This window comes from Mus pahari, chromosome 13 (genome assembly GCF_900095145.1).
Source record: "Mus pahari chromosome 13, PAHARI_EIJ_v1.1, whole genome shotgun sequence".
Classification (NCBI taxonomy): Eukaryota; Metazoa; Chordata; class Mammalia; order Rodentia; family Muridae; genus Mus; species Mus pahari.
In genome coordinates, this window is record NC_034602.1 from 24,162,441 (window position 1) to 24,179,776 (window position 17,336).

Consider the following 17,336-nt stretch of genomic DNA (forward strand, 5'->3'; position numbering starts at 1 on the left):
GTTGGGTCGATGGGAAGATCCTGTGTGTTCGGGAACCCGGTTCCGCAAAGATGTCAAAGATGTGCATCCAGAGGCGATCGCTCTGGAGTGGTGGGTTCGGGTCCTGGAAGCGTTGCGGGGGCGAGAGGGCGGGGGCGGCCAGGGCCTCAGTTTCCCAGTCTGCGGTTTCAGGTGGGCACCTGGAGGGCGTCCTGGCGGGGGCGCGGACGGCTTCCGGGTTGGCGGAGGGCGGGGGGCGAGGGGCGGGCGAAGCCGAGCGCCCCCGCCCTGCTCCGCCCGGAACCGGCTCTGCGCGCCCGCGGCTGCGGCGGGGACGACAGCATGGGCGGCCCGCGGGCCTGGACGCTGCTCTGCCTCGGGCTCCTGCTCCCGGGAGGCGGCGCCGCGTGGAGCGTCCCGGGCGCCCGGTTCTCGGGTCGCAGGTAAGTCCCCCCTAGCTCTGTGCAATCCCGGCACTGGGGTGAGGGAAGCGGACTCCAGCTCCGTGTAACCCCAAGACTGGGACAGGGACCCGATCCCAGCTCCGTACAATCCCGCGATTGGGACAGAGACTCGACCGCAGCTCTGTGCAACTCGGGGTCTGGGACAGACACCCGACCCCAGCTCCGTGCAACCCTAGAACTGGCACAGAGACCCGACCCCAGCTCCTTGCAACCCTGGGACTGGGACTGGGAACTGGACCCCAAGCTCCGTGCAATCCCGGGACATCGGAGGCAGTCCGGGACTGGAGCAGGGGCTCCATCGCTCATCTCTATACCATAAGCAGTGGGAGCAGGGGCTTGGCACGCTGTGCTCAGGAGAGCCGGCTCACCTACTTCTGTGTGAAAGAACAGACAGCCCCCCCCCCCCCGAGATCCCGGAGGCCCCAGAAGGTGGACCCATGGCAATGCAACAGAGTTTCCCAGGACTTCTGTGGGTCTCGCCCAAGCCCCCCTCCCCTTCATGTACATGTAAAATGCCAGGGTCGCCCCTTAGCCAGCCCTTCAGGAATCCCCTCCCCTTTCCCCTGCTACTGTCTTTTTTTTAATGTCCCAGCTATTTATTTCGCTCGGAGGAAGGACGGGGGTGGAGACTGCACAGTGGGTCAGTGTCAGAGGCCCCCTGGGACCTGGCATTTGGTTGGCCCTCCAAAGAGCCTGTGACTCTCTGCCGGCCTTTGTGGAGTGTTTCCCAGGATCTGGACCTGAGGGTCTTTTTCTAGACAGTGCCTTCAAGACTGGAGGATGCAGGGAAACTTGTCCCCACTCAATAGAGGGGCAAACTGAGACTAATGATGGCTCGCAGTGGGTATTCATGGAAGAACTGGGATTCAGCTCTCCCATTCTGGTCTTGATGGCAGAGTTTGAACCTGCCCTGGCCCCTGCTCTGTCCGGAGCCCCTGGCCCTGTCTCCAGGACAGACAATGTGGACTAACCAGGCCTCTTAGCCTTTCAGTCCATTCAAAGGCCCATGAGGGCCCCACCCCCCTGTGGCCTCACTTCTTTCTTTTTAGAAGTTTCCCTTTCTCAGTGGTCAGAGGCCAGCAACCCTCCCTGGGAGCTAGCAAAAGCAGGTGGCAGGGTAGAGGGGGTAGCGCAGGCTCAGGGGTAGAAGTGGCCGAGGCAGCAGAGGCCAGAGGAGCAGTTAGCTGTCTGAGATGGGGACAGCCGTGTGGCAGATGCCACAGCACCCCTACAGTGTGCCAACCACAGCTGGTGTGGGCTGGCACGGTTCCTGCGTCCATTGCTTCTAGAACCTTCCCAGCTGCCATCCGAGGCTCGCTTCTCTTCTGCTGTCTGTTTTATAAAGAAACAAAGGCTCAGAGTGGGGAATTGCCTGTCCCACTTCATAGAGTAAGGCCCCACATAAGAGGGATGAGGATTTGGGGCTTCCCGGGGTCAGACTTGGGGTGATGGGTGAGACACTCCCCTCCAGCCGGCCCAAGGCCACCGCTTCCGAGTTGTGCTCCGTGTGCCCGTGGGCAGGTGTCTGGGCTTCACCCAGTCTGTCCCAGCAGTCTGTCCCAGCAGTCTGTCGTCACAAAGCTCTTGCAGCAGCCCGCTCATACCCATCTTACGGACACAGAGACCTCAGTTTCCCCTTTTGCTTATCCTGTGTCTGAAGGTCTGTTCTGAGAGTGAAGACCAGCACAGGGAGCCCCACTGGTTACCATCTTGAAGTAGGGTAGGGACCTAAAACCGGAGTTACCTGCGGTCCTTGGCTGCCGGGACCTCCCCTCGTGGTCCTACCCCAGCGTCTTGGAGACAGTATGAGGATGTTGCGCCTTGTCAACCCTCCCTCCACTCCCAGCCAGGCGCCCCGGGCACCCCTTGGCAGCTGAAGGACTGAAGGCAGAAAAGAGGCTTTGTGCTGAGGAGGGGGAGGCCCGGGAAGGCATCCAAGGGGCCACCCCCAACCCCAGGAATGTGGTGAGACTTTGAGCCCCTACAACTAGGATGCCCAGGGGCTCTGCAGAGCCACCTTGGAACACTTGGCTGCTGCCAGTCCGCATCCCATAGTAGGATGACTTCCTGGCCCTGTGACATCTCCTCCCCCCTCAGTCCTACTTCTCTGAATGGTTCCAGCATTCACAAATCCCAGTTCTACGCCCACATGGCTAACCCAGGTAGGTGCCTCCTCTCAGACCCTCATTTCTCGCTGTGTAAAGCTCATGGAACCTTGTGAAGATATGACGCTGGTGTCCTGGGCCCCAAGGGAAGACCCTACCCCCCTCCAGCTGGGCTGTCATCTGTCATAGCTGACTGTGGCACCTCAGGGCAGGAAGAATGGGTGGTAGGGGGAAGGCTTGCCGAGAGCACTGTGCATGGAAGCCATTCTGCTCTCCCCATTTGCAGATGGGGAGCAGCAAGGCCGGAGGTAGTCAAGGCCATGTCCAGGGAAACTGTCCCAGGACTGGAGGCGCAACCTGGTGTGGTTCAGGATGTGGCTCAGGTTATGGCTCTTGTCACCCCACCCCCACCTCAGCCTCAGTTCTTTGCTCTTCTTTTCATAACGGCCCTTGGCCCCTGGCCCGCTTGGCTGCCTTCTGCAATTAGTTCCTATCACTGTTCCGGATCGCAGCCCTGGGCCCTGTGGAGACAAAGTCCCCTGGGCCCCTCGCCTCAGGGAGTGGAGGGCAGTGTGTAGGTCCACTAGAGAGGGTGGCTGGTGCCAGGCTGAGCTGGTCTGGCCTGTTTTTTCCCCTTTGGTGGCCTCTGGAGGCTCTGGGGGTGCTGAGTGGCTGAGGTGGGGGGCCAGGGAAGGTTATGTTGTCTCCTCTCAGCCCCGCCCAGGCTCTACCTCCCAGCTCAGCCTCACCTGGCTCTCAGACACCTTATCACTGACCACACCCCAGGGAAGGAAGTCCTCGGGATGCTGGGCTGTCTCTCTGAAAGCCCTAGGTCTTCACTTCTCTGCCCAGCCCCCCCCCCGTGTTCAGTCGCGAAGTCAATTAATAAACACCCCTGAGCAGGCCCGGGTTGACTTCTGTACAGACCCGGTCCCTGCTTAGACTCTCTTCCCCGAACTCGTGGGAGAGAATAGGGCTCAGAGCTGCTGTACCAGTGTGGACCTTGAGGTTAGGACCCAAAGGATGAATAGGAGTTGCCAGAGTGAGGGGGTGGAGCTCTGAAAATAGATTCTAAAGATCAAAGCGGGAGAAGGGGAAGCTTGGCCACATGAGCACTCAAGAGGTGTGAGCCGTGTGAAGGACTGAAGCAGCGGGACTTGGGGACAATGCAGAGCCATGGTAGACTGAATTCCATGGCTAGCGTGACCACACGTGATAAATGCTTTGCAAAAAAAGCTGTTTGCACAGACCATTAAGATGGCTCGGCAGGTAAAGGTGCTTGCTACCAAGCCTGATGACCTGAGCTCAATTCTCAGGACCCACCTTAGAAAGGACAAACTGACTTCCACAAGTTGGCTTCTGACCTCCATACACATTTAGGCCTGTGCACGTGTGTGCACACATACATGCATGTAACATGCACACATGCAGATGCATATATACACATGCATACAAATAAATATATACATAGCGAACACACACAAATGTACATGCAAATACATATAGGCACACACATGTGCACATACATAAATTAAATGTGAAAAAAAAAACAAGAAAACTCTCCTGATATTCCTGAAAATCGGCAAGAGGGGGCATTAGGCTAATGCTGTGGCCTGTGAGCTTGACCACCAGGTGCTAACCTTGAACACCACCTGGTCTAAGTGTCCCTTCCCCTATAAAATGTCTGGCCAGCTACTGGCTCCAAAGGTCCTTCCTTGGGATTACAGAGTTCACCGTGTCGCAAACACCAAAGAACAGCCTGAGACCTTTAATTAAGGAAGAAAAAAAAATGTCTTCCTCTAGCCTGGTCCACAGCTGCGGGAGGGGATGTTCACATGCAAGTGAAGCATGGATGAATGTGCACAGACTCTAATGCATGTGAGCCCTGCTGCACCTGCCTCTGCCAGTTTGTGTATGAGCACACCTGTGTGCTTAGCGAGACTACATGACACTGTGCATTTGTGTGGAAACATGCACAGGACGTGACCTCTGTCTGTCTGTCCAATGTGTGTGTGTGTGTGTGTGTGTGTGTGTGTGCAGGAACATGTTGTCTTGTGTGGGCCTTGATCTTTGTATAGAAGTCTGTGTGCTTTGTGGGTCTGTGCGTGTCCTTGCCCGCACATTTCCAAGCATTTGTAGGTGCACATGCCCTCGAAAGTGCTTCCACCTGTGTGTTCCCATAGACAGCCCCAAGCTGTATGTGTGAACTTGCACACCACAGACAATGCTCATCTGGTTCCCAAGGGTCCCTGAGCCTCGGGCTTCTGAGCGCTACCCAGGTGAGCTCCTTCACTCAGGAGTCCTGAACCAGCCTGAGTTGGGAGTCCCTGGACCCCTGAACTGGATGTTAAGTTTTACACACTTGGAGGGAGATGCTTATGCTCCTACTTGCTGAATCCAACCCAGCAGCCTGCAGGCCAGCTCTAGGGATCTGAGTCTGTACACGGTGGGGACTTGTTTTTTTTTTTTTTTTTAAATCTCTAAAATTATTGTGTGTGTGGGTTTGGGGACTCACACCTTTAATTCTGGTGCACTGGAGGAAGAGGCAGGGTGATCTCTACAAGTCTGAGGCCAGCCTGTTCTACATATTGAGTCCCAGGGCAGCTAAGACCAGACTACATAGAGACCCTGTCTCAAAATACAACTCTCGATAGATAGATAGATAGATAGATAGATAGATAGATAGATAGATAGATAGATAGATAGATAGATAGATAGGTAGATAGGTAGATAGATAGATAGATAGGTAGATAGATAGGTAGATAGATAGATAGATAGATAGACAGACAGACAGACAGACAGAGGTATATATCTTGTGTGTGTGTGTGTCTGTGTGTGCATGTGTGCATGTGTATTGGTGTTATGGGACATACTAGCGTGGAGGTAACTCTGGGAAGCAGGTTTTCTCTCTCCACCCATATGCGGGTTCCAGGGATTCAACTTCGATCCTCAGGCATTTACAGCTGAGCCGTTTGCCGTTCTTTTTTATTTTTCTGAGGTGCGAGTGAGTCTCCTGGGCTAGGCCAAGAGACTCGGCCTTCAGAGTGCAGAACGGCTAGTGGCATGAGTGTGGTTAGGGACTGCCGTGGATGGAGCCATGGTCCTCCTTTGCGCCCTCGGGACCGGCTGTGCTTAACCACCCATCCCCTAGTCCCCTTACCTCGCAGAATTAGGCAGCTGGTTTGTGTCTTTCTCTTGTCCCCCTCTGTGGATGTGAGAGAGGTCAGGCCCTGACTCGCCGATCCTGATGTCCCCTCTCTGGGACAGCACAGATGACCGACCTGTCTGGATGCCAGATTGTACACACTGGGCACTTACTACATGCTAGGGATATTTAAATGGTTCTCTACTAAGCCAGAAAAACGTCCCTCCATTTTAGAGAGGAAACTGAGACCCCAGGAAGAGAAGACAGCATGTCACCAGGCTGGGGCACAGGGCCAGAGTTGAGCCCAGGAATGTGGATAGCCAGGCCTGGCCTTTGGCTCTTGCAGAAGGCATTAGCTCCATCTCCTCCCTGTGTTGGTTGAGACATGGTCCGTGGCTCTGTGAGGGTCCCCGTCTGGGAACATGCTGACCTTGGGCTCAAGGGCACAAAGAGCCTCTGCTGGGGAAGACAGCCCAAGCTGAGAAAGGCCACCTGACACCGTCTCCTCCTTCCTGTGCCCCAGCAAATTACCCTGGACTCCTGACCTCAGGCTGGGCTGAGGGCTGCTGAACACCTGGAATGTCCCTGTCCCCCACCCTGCACCAGTCCAGCTGTCCCCACCCCCACCCAGCTGCCCTGCCTCTACCGCCCCAGGAGAGACAGCCTCGGCGCGTGAGGGCAGGGAAGAACCAGCCAAGGGGAGGAAGTGTCCAGGGGGAGGGAAGCTGAGGGAAAGGACAGCAGGGCTTGGCAGGAGCACTTCCTGACCCAGGGAAAGGTGAGGATTGACCCAGCTATAAGGCCTCAACAGAAGGCTAGGCCTCCACGGGCTAACCTGAGAACCAGCTGACACACACAGCCAGAAGCAAGAAGCTTCCAGAAAGGACGAGAGCTTGTGGAATGGTGCATGCCTGTGGTCCCAGAGTTAGGAAGAAGAGGCAGGAGGATCATTGGGACCAGCCTGGAATACTTAAAGAGATTCTGTCCTTTTTTTTTTTTTTTCTTTTAAATTTTTTTTTTTGGTTTTTCGAGACAGGGTTTCTCTGTGTAGCCCTGGCTGTCCTGAAACTCACTCTGTAGACCAGGCTGGTCTCCAACTCAGAAATCCACCTGCTTCTGCCTCCCAAGTGCTGGGATTAAAGGCATACACCACCACTGCCCGGCAAGAGACTCTGTCTTAAATAAACAACCACCAAAATAAAGTAGACAGAGACAAGCAAGCGCCCCCTGCTTCCGCACATGCGTAGATAGGTGTGCATGGCCATAGGATAACCGAATCTTGTCAAACTGTCACCTCTGGGACGGAGAGAGCATTGTCCTTCTCAGACACCCACAACAGCTTGCCTTGGGACACTTGCTGCACCAGAGTTGTGCCTGGCCTTCTGCTGTTCCTTTATTTACGTTCTTGCACCCTAGACGTGGGGAAGACCGAGGGAGGCTACAGTGGTCTCTGTGGGTAGCTGCCCATCATGGCTTGGACTCAGCTCCAGCGGACCCCACAGCTTGTCTCTTAATCCCTGACTGAAAATGTTTCTCCTAAGAAAGAAGCGAAGATTCTGTAACTTTGAAATGGTATGCTTCAACTGGTTCAACTGGTGGAGCAGTAGTTGGCGAGCAGAGGAGGTAGAGCCCCAGCCACTAGACCCTGCCCCACCCACCCTGTTCCTGCAGCTTGCTCTCTAAGGCCTCCTGGGAGCCCCCAGCATGAACACTCCATCTAGGGCCATCGAGTTCACCCACCGCGGGCTGCAGGCTCTGCAAAGCCTTCACCTAAAAGACACAGAGAGCCCGGTGGTCTCTCTGCCTGGAGACTGAGGGCTCGGGAGAACACATGGTCCCCTCTGCCCCATCCTCTTGGTGTCCTGGACCTGCCCCTTGAGCTTCCCTTCTGTGGGTTTGTCTCAGGAACTGGTGCTCCTACGTGGTGACCCGGACAGTCTCCTGCCACGTGCAGAATGGAACCTACCTCCAGCGAGTGCTACAGAACTGCCCGTGGCCCGTGGGCTGCCCTGGGAGCAGGTGAGCAGAATTGTGGTGGGGACAGAACACTGGCTCTGCAGGTCGGGGCCCAACACGGGCAAAGGCCTGGGTGATTGCATGGGGTACCCGGGAAGATTGGGAGCCTCAGGATGGGTGGGACAAAGACAGCATTGTGTAGGGAGGAAACTTCAGAGCTCTGAGCAGCACAGTTAGGGCAGGCTAGCCCAGCCGGCAGCGGAAATCCAAGAGTGGAGGTGGGAGAGGGTCCGGGAAGCTCTGACTTTGTCTCGGGGGGTGGCGCCTTTTCCTGCGGCGGGAACGGTAGTGGCAGACCCTGTCTGAACCGGGGTACCTGGCCTTTCTTTCAGCTACAGAACCGTGGTGAGACCCTTGTACAAAGTGATGTACAAGACAGTGACGGCCCGAGAATGGAGGTGCTGCCCTGGACATTCGGGGGTGACCTGTGAGGAAGGTAGGACCTGGGGCCTGGGACAGATGGTGAAGTGCCTCCCGTGCCTGTGATGCTGTCGTGCCCCTTCGTGACCGCTGCCTCTTAAGGACCCAGGAGAGTCTCATATCTGTTGTGCCACCTCCTTTGAAGTCCTGCCATCCCCAGCTGGGTTGTTTGTTTTTTCCTAACTCGTGTTAGCCGGCTTTCCATCACTGTGACAGAATACTTCAGGCAATGCATTTACAGAGCAAAAGGGTTTATTCTGGTTCACATTTTGGTCTTTGGGCTTCAGGCCTGTGGGGGAGGCACATCCTGGCAGGAGCGCATCACATGACTAATACAGAAAAACAGTTTCTTGTAGCCCAGGTTAGTCTTGTACTTTCTGTATAGCCAAGGATAACCTCAAACTTCTATTCCTCTTTCCTCCATCTGTCAGCGCTGGGGTTATAGGTGTGGGCCACCATGCCAGGTGCTTTATGCACGTTGGGCAAACATTCTAGCAACTCAGCCCATTGGCCCCACCTCTTAAAGGGCACACCAACAGTGCCACTCTGAGGACCCAAGTTTCAGCATCTCAGCCTGTGGGATGTTGAACACTCAGGCTCTGCACTGGAGAAATCCATCCAGATGATCCCACGGGATAGCAAAGCCCATGGCATCTGGAGGCCAAGAGCTATCTGAGCCTGGTAGGAAGCGGGGTCAGTGCGTCATTCCCTACATCAAAAGAGACTAAGGCCCAACAAGGTAATGGCCACCCAGAGCAAATGGCAGACTTGGACCTCAAACCCTGTGTGCCTGGTTCTGTTGTCTTGAGTCTTTGGGATACCATTCATCCGTGTCCCATCCTGGGGTCCCCTTTCACACATTCCCTGTCTGCATGTTATTTTGGGGGTGGCTCAGCACCAGAGCCTGCAGTTCTCCCTGGGCCTTCCTGTCTCTTGTACTGCTGGGCTCTCGGCTGCTTCACTGCCTGACTGAGCCCACGGCAGCAGGGGTGAAAGGGTCAGGTGCTTCACACCCAGGGGTGGCCCTACTGGGGATAAAGTGGAATCAGTCTGAGAACCTGGCCTTAGAGAAGGCCCCATGGCACACAGATATGTCCCAGTTCCAGAAACAGGGACACATAAGTGGGGCTCTGCATCAGGGGAGCAAGGAGCCGAGTGAAGCCCCACCTCCTGCCAACTCACACTGGAGAAACTGAGGGCAGAGAGGCGGAGTTAAAGGCCCACAGTCCATTGCGAGAGGGGTAGGACTCATCAATAGAGTACTTGCCTGGCGAATACAAAGCTCTGGGTTCCATCGCTAACCTGGAGCTGAAGATAGGGATAACACTGGGCCCAAACTGATGGAAGAACAAGATAGGAGAGAGGATTGCACGGTCCCGAGACAGGGGTCTCCAGTGGGGCTGGAGAAGAACGGAGCGGCCATGCCCTAGATCAAACACCCCGCAGGGGGAATATGCAGTCCATGTGGGAGGCTAGAAGCCTGGACCAGTGTCCTCCCCATCAATAGAAGGGAAGGTAGATGGTGTCCCAAGGGTAGAAAGGAAAGCTGGCTGCTAGGAGCAGCTGCCAGGGAGACCACGGTGGTACTGTGGGCAAATCCCAGGGTGTGGGAGCTCAGGTGAGGCCTTATCAGGCAGTGGCTACTGTGTCTCTGGGGCCTTGGTGAGCAGTTGAGGGAGGCTAGAGGCCATGTGTGGGCAGCTGCAGGAGGCTGTGTGCCAGCCACCTTCAGGGTCTACCACTCTCTCTGTGGGGCTTTCAGGTCCCAGCCCAAGGACATGGCACCCAGAGCCACCTACCAGCTGTGAACCTTTAGCTCAGAACTCCCCAAGCGTTACACAAGAGCCCTGTACTGCAGGACGGCCATCTAAGCAGTGTGCCTGTCCTGTGTGTGTGTGTGTGTGTGTGTGTGTGTGTGTGTGTGTGTGTGTGTATCTGTGCGTCTCTGTGTGGGTAGTGGGTGGTGGGGCAGGGCATGGTGGTGCACCTTTAATACCAGCATTTCGGAGACAGAGGCAGGCAGATTTGTGTGGGTTCAAGGCCAGCCTACATAGAGCAACCAGAGCTACACAGTGAGACCCTATCTCAAAACCAAGCCAAACCAGGGTGTGCGTGAGTCTTTAGTGAAGGGCGCCAGGCTGTCGGGTGCACTTACAGCAGTCTGGGCTCTCCATCTGAATCTCAGGGCTCTCACCTGTGAGACTGTTGAGTCTGTGAATGGAGTCCACTTCCCCGGAATTGAAATGAGGTTGTGTGCCAGGCTGCATGGTGGTAGATGGGATGGGGAGCTGTTCCCATCTACAAGGCTAGAGCTAAGGGGTGTAGGTGTCCAGCCCAAATATTCTGGGAAACTGGGAGTGGGGGTTGGGAGGCATGGGGACATTTCCAGCCCAGCCTGGCCTCTGTCTGCCCTTCCTCCCACAGCTGGATTTAGGCCACCCTCTTCCAGCTGCTTCCCCTGATGTCGGCTGCTCTATGGCTGTCCCATGGCTGTGACATGACCCTGGGCCCCAGAGCTGCATCACCAGCAGCAGCAGGGACTGGAGCAGCCACAGAGGAAGGCAAGCACTGCCATTACAGAGTCACCAAAAGAAAGTGGACAGTTGTGCCTGGCACTTTTTACATACTCCAGATAAGTCTCGCCTGTGCTGGGTGAGGATTCCACGCTGGACCTGGTCCCTCAGCCAGACGCTCACCCAGCCAGTGACTATACTGCTGGTGGGCTGGGCTGCTTTCTGTATATAAGGAATGGGGACAGGGAATGAGGACAGTCTCAGTCACTGTTTATGATTACAAGTGAAGGTCCCTTATCACAGATGAGACTGTGAGGCTCAGAGAGGGGAAGAGACCAGCCTGGGCTCACACAGCAGAAGAGAGCTAGAGTTGAGACTCACCTATCCTTTGGTCCTTCCAGGCTTTGAGAGGAAGCCGTATGGCTAAAAAATAACTTGGCCCAGGCATACCTGGCCATCTACTTGTGGAAACAATGGATGAGAAAGATCTGGGGTCAAAACATACTACACAGGCAGGGCAGGCAGAGAGCTGACCCAGTGCCGGGGGCCCTGGCTGGAAGGGAGGAAGAGTGTAGCAGTCACATCCTTTGGACCAGCGCCCGAACCTGTGCAGAAGGTAGAGCTGCTTAATCTTCCCCATACACCTCACCCCATCACTCTACCAAAGGGCCGCCTGCAGTCCTACTGTGCACCCGTCCCATAGTCCAGATGATAAAGCTTAGGCCTTGGGAGGCCATGGGCATGTAAGTAATGTAGGCAGGTTCTTTCCAGTGGCATCCTGCCCAGCCCCTCCTGCAATGACAGTGACAAAGGGGACAGGGAAATCACCACTGTCCTCTGCGTCATCACAGTGAGGATCAGACAGGGGAAAGCTGTGGGTCCACTCAAAGTGGGTTAAACTGGCTCTGGAGTGGGTCTTGCGCTCTGCGGCAGGCAGCACGGCTGGAGATGTCCCAGGGAGCACGCTCAGACAGGCGGGGTGCTGTGAGCACCTCCAGACTGAAAACTGCAGAAGCTGGGGCTCTCCCTCCTCTGTTCATGGCTCCCCTGGAGATGTGTAGCCTCTGCTTCCCTTCATTGGTTCATGTCTTCCACTATGTCTTTCCTGTCCCTTTCTGGGGCCCCCACAACCTTTGTTCTCCGTGGTGGGAAACCAGAGATGGACATTCACTAAGCTATCACAGCCCCAAAGCCTTGGAGTAGAAGGGAGGCAGGTCATGGCCACGCCCTTCCAGGCCCCTCAGCTTCCCTCTCCACTTTCCAGGGCTGGGCACATCCCACACATGTCTGTCTTGTGCCAGCCAGGTGCCAGGTACAGAGCCAAACCTGTGCTTTGCCTTATAGGCTGAGTCCTGAGGGCTAAATACTGTGCCATCCCACCTCTGGCCACCACCCATCACTCCCATTCCATCTGGAAGACTCAACCGCCGCCACCCCTTCCTGCCGCTCCACCAGGGTACTGCCCTTCTACTTTCCTAGAACACTCAGCTTCATACCACACCCACCCTGTACCTGACGCTCACACCAGCTTTCTCCCTGCGCTCTGGGGCCTTGACAGTGGCCGTCTCGTCCCCTGGGTGCTCCTAGGGGAGGCCGACTAATCTGCCCCCACTCTGCCTGCGTTGGCTCCTTCAACTCCAGTGCCCAGAACGGACCTGGCAGAAAGTAAGTGTGTAAAAACTGAAGGAAACTTGCCCACCCTGAACAGTCTTCTCAGAGGCCCCTGGTTAGGCTGGAGGGGTCTTAGAGCTGAGAGCCCCAGCTCTGACCTAAGCCCTGGCTTAGGCCACCGGCTGGTCATGGGCAAATATTTACATTTGCAAAGTAAATTCACACAGGAGACATGACCCAGCTAGAAAGGCTGTAGCCACACGATCTGTGTGGTCACTGACCCAGGTGGGCCTGGACGGTCAGATGTGACCAAGGGAGCCTCTCCCCTAGCTCTGTTCTTTGGCCAGAAAAGTCACAGCGTTGAGGGAACCCAGAGACCCCCCAAACTTCTTCCATCTTCATTCTCAGTTCGGGGCAGGCTTGGAACCCAGCCTACTGGTCCTGCTGCAGGAGCTGGGCAGAACCCTCTCTCTGGGTCTCGGTTCTTCTGTGCCCTGGCATGTGGAAGATCGCTTGCTACAGGAGTGGGGCACAGGGCTAGAAACTGCAGAACGCACCACCAGCCTTAAAGGGGCCCGCACACTGAGCGATGAGCACTTCAGCAGGACTTTGGCCCTGGTGGGAGACCTGGGCTGTCTAGGAGGACTTCCAGAGGAGGTGACATAGGAGCCATAGCTGTAGGAATTAGGGCCTGCCATGTACACACGTAGATGGTTGGGGACCTCGAGGTAGTGGAGGTGCCCCAGGGTCACTGTGATTCACGGTTCATGGTCTCCTGGGATAGACTATGGCGTTAGAGGAGGATTTCAGGGCAGGGAGGTCTCAACTGTGAGCCAAACACCAATGGGAGGGATGGAATGCCTTAACCATAGCAGGCCATCCCTACCCACAGCATCTGTACTAAGCTGTGTGCACTAAAGGGCCCTCTTACAGCAGGGCATGGCTCCAGAACTGTTTTTGTCTGTTTATTGGAGCTCGGGAGGTTTGGCTGAATGTAAGCTCAGTATCTTTGGTCCTCTTTGAGTTTTGTTGTTTCCTTAAACTTGCCTTCTCTTTCCTCTCTGCTTTGCTGCTAGGAATGGGACCCAGGGCCTTGCCTGTGCTGGGCCAGCCATCCACCACTGAGCTGACCACTCCCCAGCCCTACGCTTAATTTTTTTTTTTTCTTTTAGATGTACTTTTACGAGTGTTTGGCTTGTATGTATGTGTGTGTGCATCAGATCCCCTGGAACCGGAGTTACAGACAGTTGTGAGCCATCATGTGGGTGCCGGGAACCGCACCTAGGGCCTCTGTAAGAACAAGTGCTCTTAAGCCAGGCAGTGATGGCGTACACCTTTAACCCCCCACCCCTGCACCCAGGGGGCAGGGCAGGCAGATCTCTGAGAGTTCCAGGCCAGCCTGGAGAGAGAGTTCTAGGACAGCCAGCACTACACAGAGAAACCCTGTCTGGGGTGGTGGGGATGGGAATAAGTGCTCTTAGCCTCTGAGCCATCTCTCCAGCCCCCAAATCAGATTTTATAATCTCTCTCTCTCTCTCTCTCTCTCTCTCTCTCTCTCTCTCTCTCTCTCTCTCTCTGTGTGTGTGTGTGTGTGTGTGTGTGTCTGTCTGTCTGTCTGTCTGTCTGTCTGTCTGACTGTGTCTGTGTGCGTGCGCACGTGCATGTGCACATACATGCATATGTTAATGCAGGCATCCAGTGGAGCTGCAGTTATAGGGGCTTGTGAGCCAAACAATATGGGTGATGCTGGGGACCACACTGGAGTCCTCTAAAAGAACAGTGGGCACTTCCAGCCACTGAGCCTTCTCAGACCAGGCTGGCCTCAAACTCCTGGCTTTCCTGCCTCACCCTCCCAAATGACAGACGTGCAGGTGTACACCACACCACCGTATCCAACTAGACTTCCCTTTCTAATTGAAATTCGCAATCATGTTGAACTACTCTGTGGGTACTGCTGCTCCAGGTATGTGTATATATGTATACATGTGTGTACATGCATGTATGCAATGTGTACATGCATATGTGTGTTTTCACGTGTGTATAATGTATGCATGTGTGTGTATATGTATATGCATGGGTATATGTGACACGTGTGTGGGTATGTGTGTGTACACATGTGTGGGCAAGCACAGGTGTGTACTTCTAGAGGCTGGAGCTTGATATTAGGTGTCTCCCTTGCTCTCCCTATTTTCTTTTGAGACAAGGCCTCCTCCCACCGGCCCTGGAGCTCGGCAATCAGCTAGGCTGGTCTGCCGTACGCCTCGAGTCCTCCCTCCTGTCTGTACATCTCCAGCACAGGGACTATAGGCACGCACACCACAGCCAGGTTTACATGGGTGCTAAGACTTGAACTCTGCACAGCGACCACTTTGCTAACTGAGCCCCTCCCCCCAGCCCTGCCAGCCATTTTTCTAGTTCTTAATGGCTCTTGGCTAAATATCCCAAACCAAATTCTTCAGAAAATGACTTCCAGCCACAAGTCAGTAACTCGAGGACACCCTGTGTGCCATGGGAGCATCTGTGTGCTGAGCCTCAGGGCCGCTGTGTCTGTCACCTGCATGGATTGGCCGGCTCATGTGCTTCCAGGGAGTGTATGGTTTGCTAGCCTGTGTGTGAGTGTGCTCACAACAGAAGGTTTATCAAGGTGCCTGCAGGTCTTTTCTTGGCAAGTACAAGTTAGCCAAGGTCCTTGTCCTGGTGCGACAGGAGCTGAAGTCAAGGGACAGACAAGTGCCAGTCATCTGGGAACTGCTGTAATCAGTACATCTTCGATGGCATGCACACACAGAAAGTGCTGTGAGGGAAAAAGGAAGAAGAAGCTAGCGATGGTGGTATGCACTGCTAATCCTAACGCTAAGGAGGCTGAGGCAGGAGGATTAAAAGTCTGAGGCCAGCCTGGGCTACATAGGGAGAACCTTCTCTAAAATAAAGAAATAAAGCTAGACTTGGTGGTACACACCTGTAATCGTGACATTTGGGAGGTAGAGGCACATCATTTCTCCGCCTTGGTTTTCCCCAGGAGGAAAGCAGAGAGCTTCCTATTTTTTTTTGGGGGGGGGGTATCGAGACAGGATTTCTCTATTTAGCCCTGGCTGTCCCGGAACTCACTTTGTAGACCAGGCTGGCCTTGAACTCAGAAATCCGCCTGCCTCTGCCTCCCGAGTGCTGGGATTAAAGGCGTGCGCCACCACGCCCGGCTAACAGAGAGCTTTCTATTTGCCCATCCACAGGGCTATTCCTGGGACCAGGGGAGGGCACCGTGTCCCCATCTGTTAGAACTGCATAGTCCCCATTCACAGTGGCAAAACCAAAATAAGACATATGTGGGGGGTGCTTGAGATGTGTGTGTGTTTGTGTGTGTGTGTGTGTGTGTGTGTGTGTGTGCGCGCGCGTAGGTGCACTCACTGAACACAAGTTAGCTGCAGTAGCCACCTCTTGTAGAGCTGTACTGGACCACAGAACCCACTGGGCACAAGTCCTGCTCCACAGTGGAATCTTCCCTCCATAGGCACCGCACTCACCCCCCATCCTTGCCCCTGTCCAGGGCTGCAAACCCCCATTTCTCTATCCTGTACCTGAGCAAGTTGCAGGCCTCTGGAACTCTTAGGTAAGTCGCCCAGCCCGAGCAAAACTCCATGAGCACACTGGGACCCGGAGCAGGGCCAGGCAGCCTCCCTGCTGGGGGCTGGCCAGAGACCCGTCTGGTTTGGATTGGGTCGCCTCTCGCTCCCTGCCTCAGCCCACAGCCCATGTCCAAGCAGCCAGGCTGGTGCCTCATCTGGGTCTTGTCTCCCCTATGGATAGCACTTCATGGCCTTAAAAGGCAGGCATGGGGGACTGAGGAGGGCAGTTACCACTGTTGGCTGAAGAGCCCCTCCAGCTGCGCCATCCACCCTTGGCTCGGCTAGCCAGTCCCTCCAGCTGTGTGGAAAACCAGGCCCGTGAAACCAGACCGGGCAGGCTGGTGTGGAGTGGGTAGGCTCCTGGAACAGGCAGCCAGCCTCCCTCTGGCTTTCATTTAAAAATGTGGTCACTTTGACCTTTTCTTAGCGAGTAGGGTATGAAGAGCAAGCATGGCGACCAACACAGGGCCATTATTGAGCATCTGCTGTGTACCTGAGCCCTGTATATGCGCGGTAGACCCTTCGCACGCATCACCCTCTCCTGGCCTTGACAAACAAGAACAGGCCTTGCTGTGCTGTTTTACCGATTGGACGGTAGGCAGGTCCAGAGAAATCAGCACACAGATCAGGAAACAGAGAGCTGGAAGCTGAGCTTGTCAGTTAGCTCCAAACTCTTAGCTCTGTCACTAGCTGGGGTCACTGGGGCAGCCTTCAGCCTTCTGTATGGCCCCACAGATGGTCACCCCATCAAGCAGGCTGCTTCGTCCCTGCCTCCTTGCTGTGTGACCTCCCAGCGCCTCTCTCGGTATTAAGGGGAGCAGAGAAGTCCATGCTGGGGTAACAGTAGCACAAAGGGCTGCCTAAGGAGGCAAGGCTCGTTCAGGTCACAGACTCAGCCCGCTATCCCTCCATTGCAGGCTCCCCTGGCCTCCTGGAACCCACGTGGACGGGCAGCAGCATGCGGCGGATGGCAGTGAGGCCGACAGCCTTCTCAGGTGTCCTGCGGCAGCCTCCGGGGACCTCTGGGCTGGAGGGGATCTAGGGTAGGACCAGGGCAGGTAGTGATTGTCCCTGGAAGTCAGCTGGGTCCAGCAGTAAAGGGTCAAGGTAACACTGCTTTACCTCGTCCCCTGACAGCCTGGAGGTGGAGAAAGCACTTAGAGGGGATTCTGAATTGGGCCAGCCACCCCAAGTCAGCTGGATTTGGGTAGTTACAGGTCCAGCTTCCCAATTTCCTCTCCGTGCTAATTTTCTGCTTTTCTGGGGTGCCTAAGGCCCAAGCTGGATGTTTTCAAACCTCATAGCTGCCCATAACTCCCAGAATACCTTGTTGAGCCTATTCAATAACAGGAAACCAAGAGTCAAGTGGAGGCCGCCCCTGCCCAAGATGCCATAGTCAGGATTGGGCAGCACCGGGCCTGGGTCATCTGAACTGAGTGGGTTATATATGCTGAGGCCGG

General features: G+C 55.3%; 1 protein-coding gene across 3 annotated transcripts in view; it reads left to right on the forward strand.

The window, feature by feature from the left end:
- The first annotated feature begins 298 nt into the window (after positions 1-298).
- The window catches only part of Emid1 (EMI domain containing 1), a 45,553-nt gene continuing 28,515 nt past the window's right edge, over positions 299-17,336 (forward strand). For all 3 annotated transcript variants that reach the window (XM_029545240.1, XM_021211037.1, XM_029545242.1), the window contains exons 1-4: positions 299-422; positions 7,599-7,712; positions 8,042-8,145; positions 16,794-16,871. In XM_029545240.1, coding sequence (XP_029401100.1) covers positions 322-422; positions 7,599-7,712; positions 8,042-8,145; positions 16,794-16,871 — 397 coding nt within the window. In that variant the 5' untranslated portion in view covers positions 299-321. The remainder of the gene's footprint in view (positions 423-7,598; positions 7,713-8,041; positions 8,146-16,793; positions 16,872-17,336) is intronic.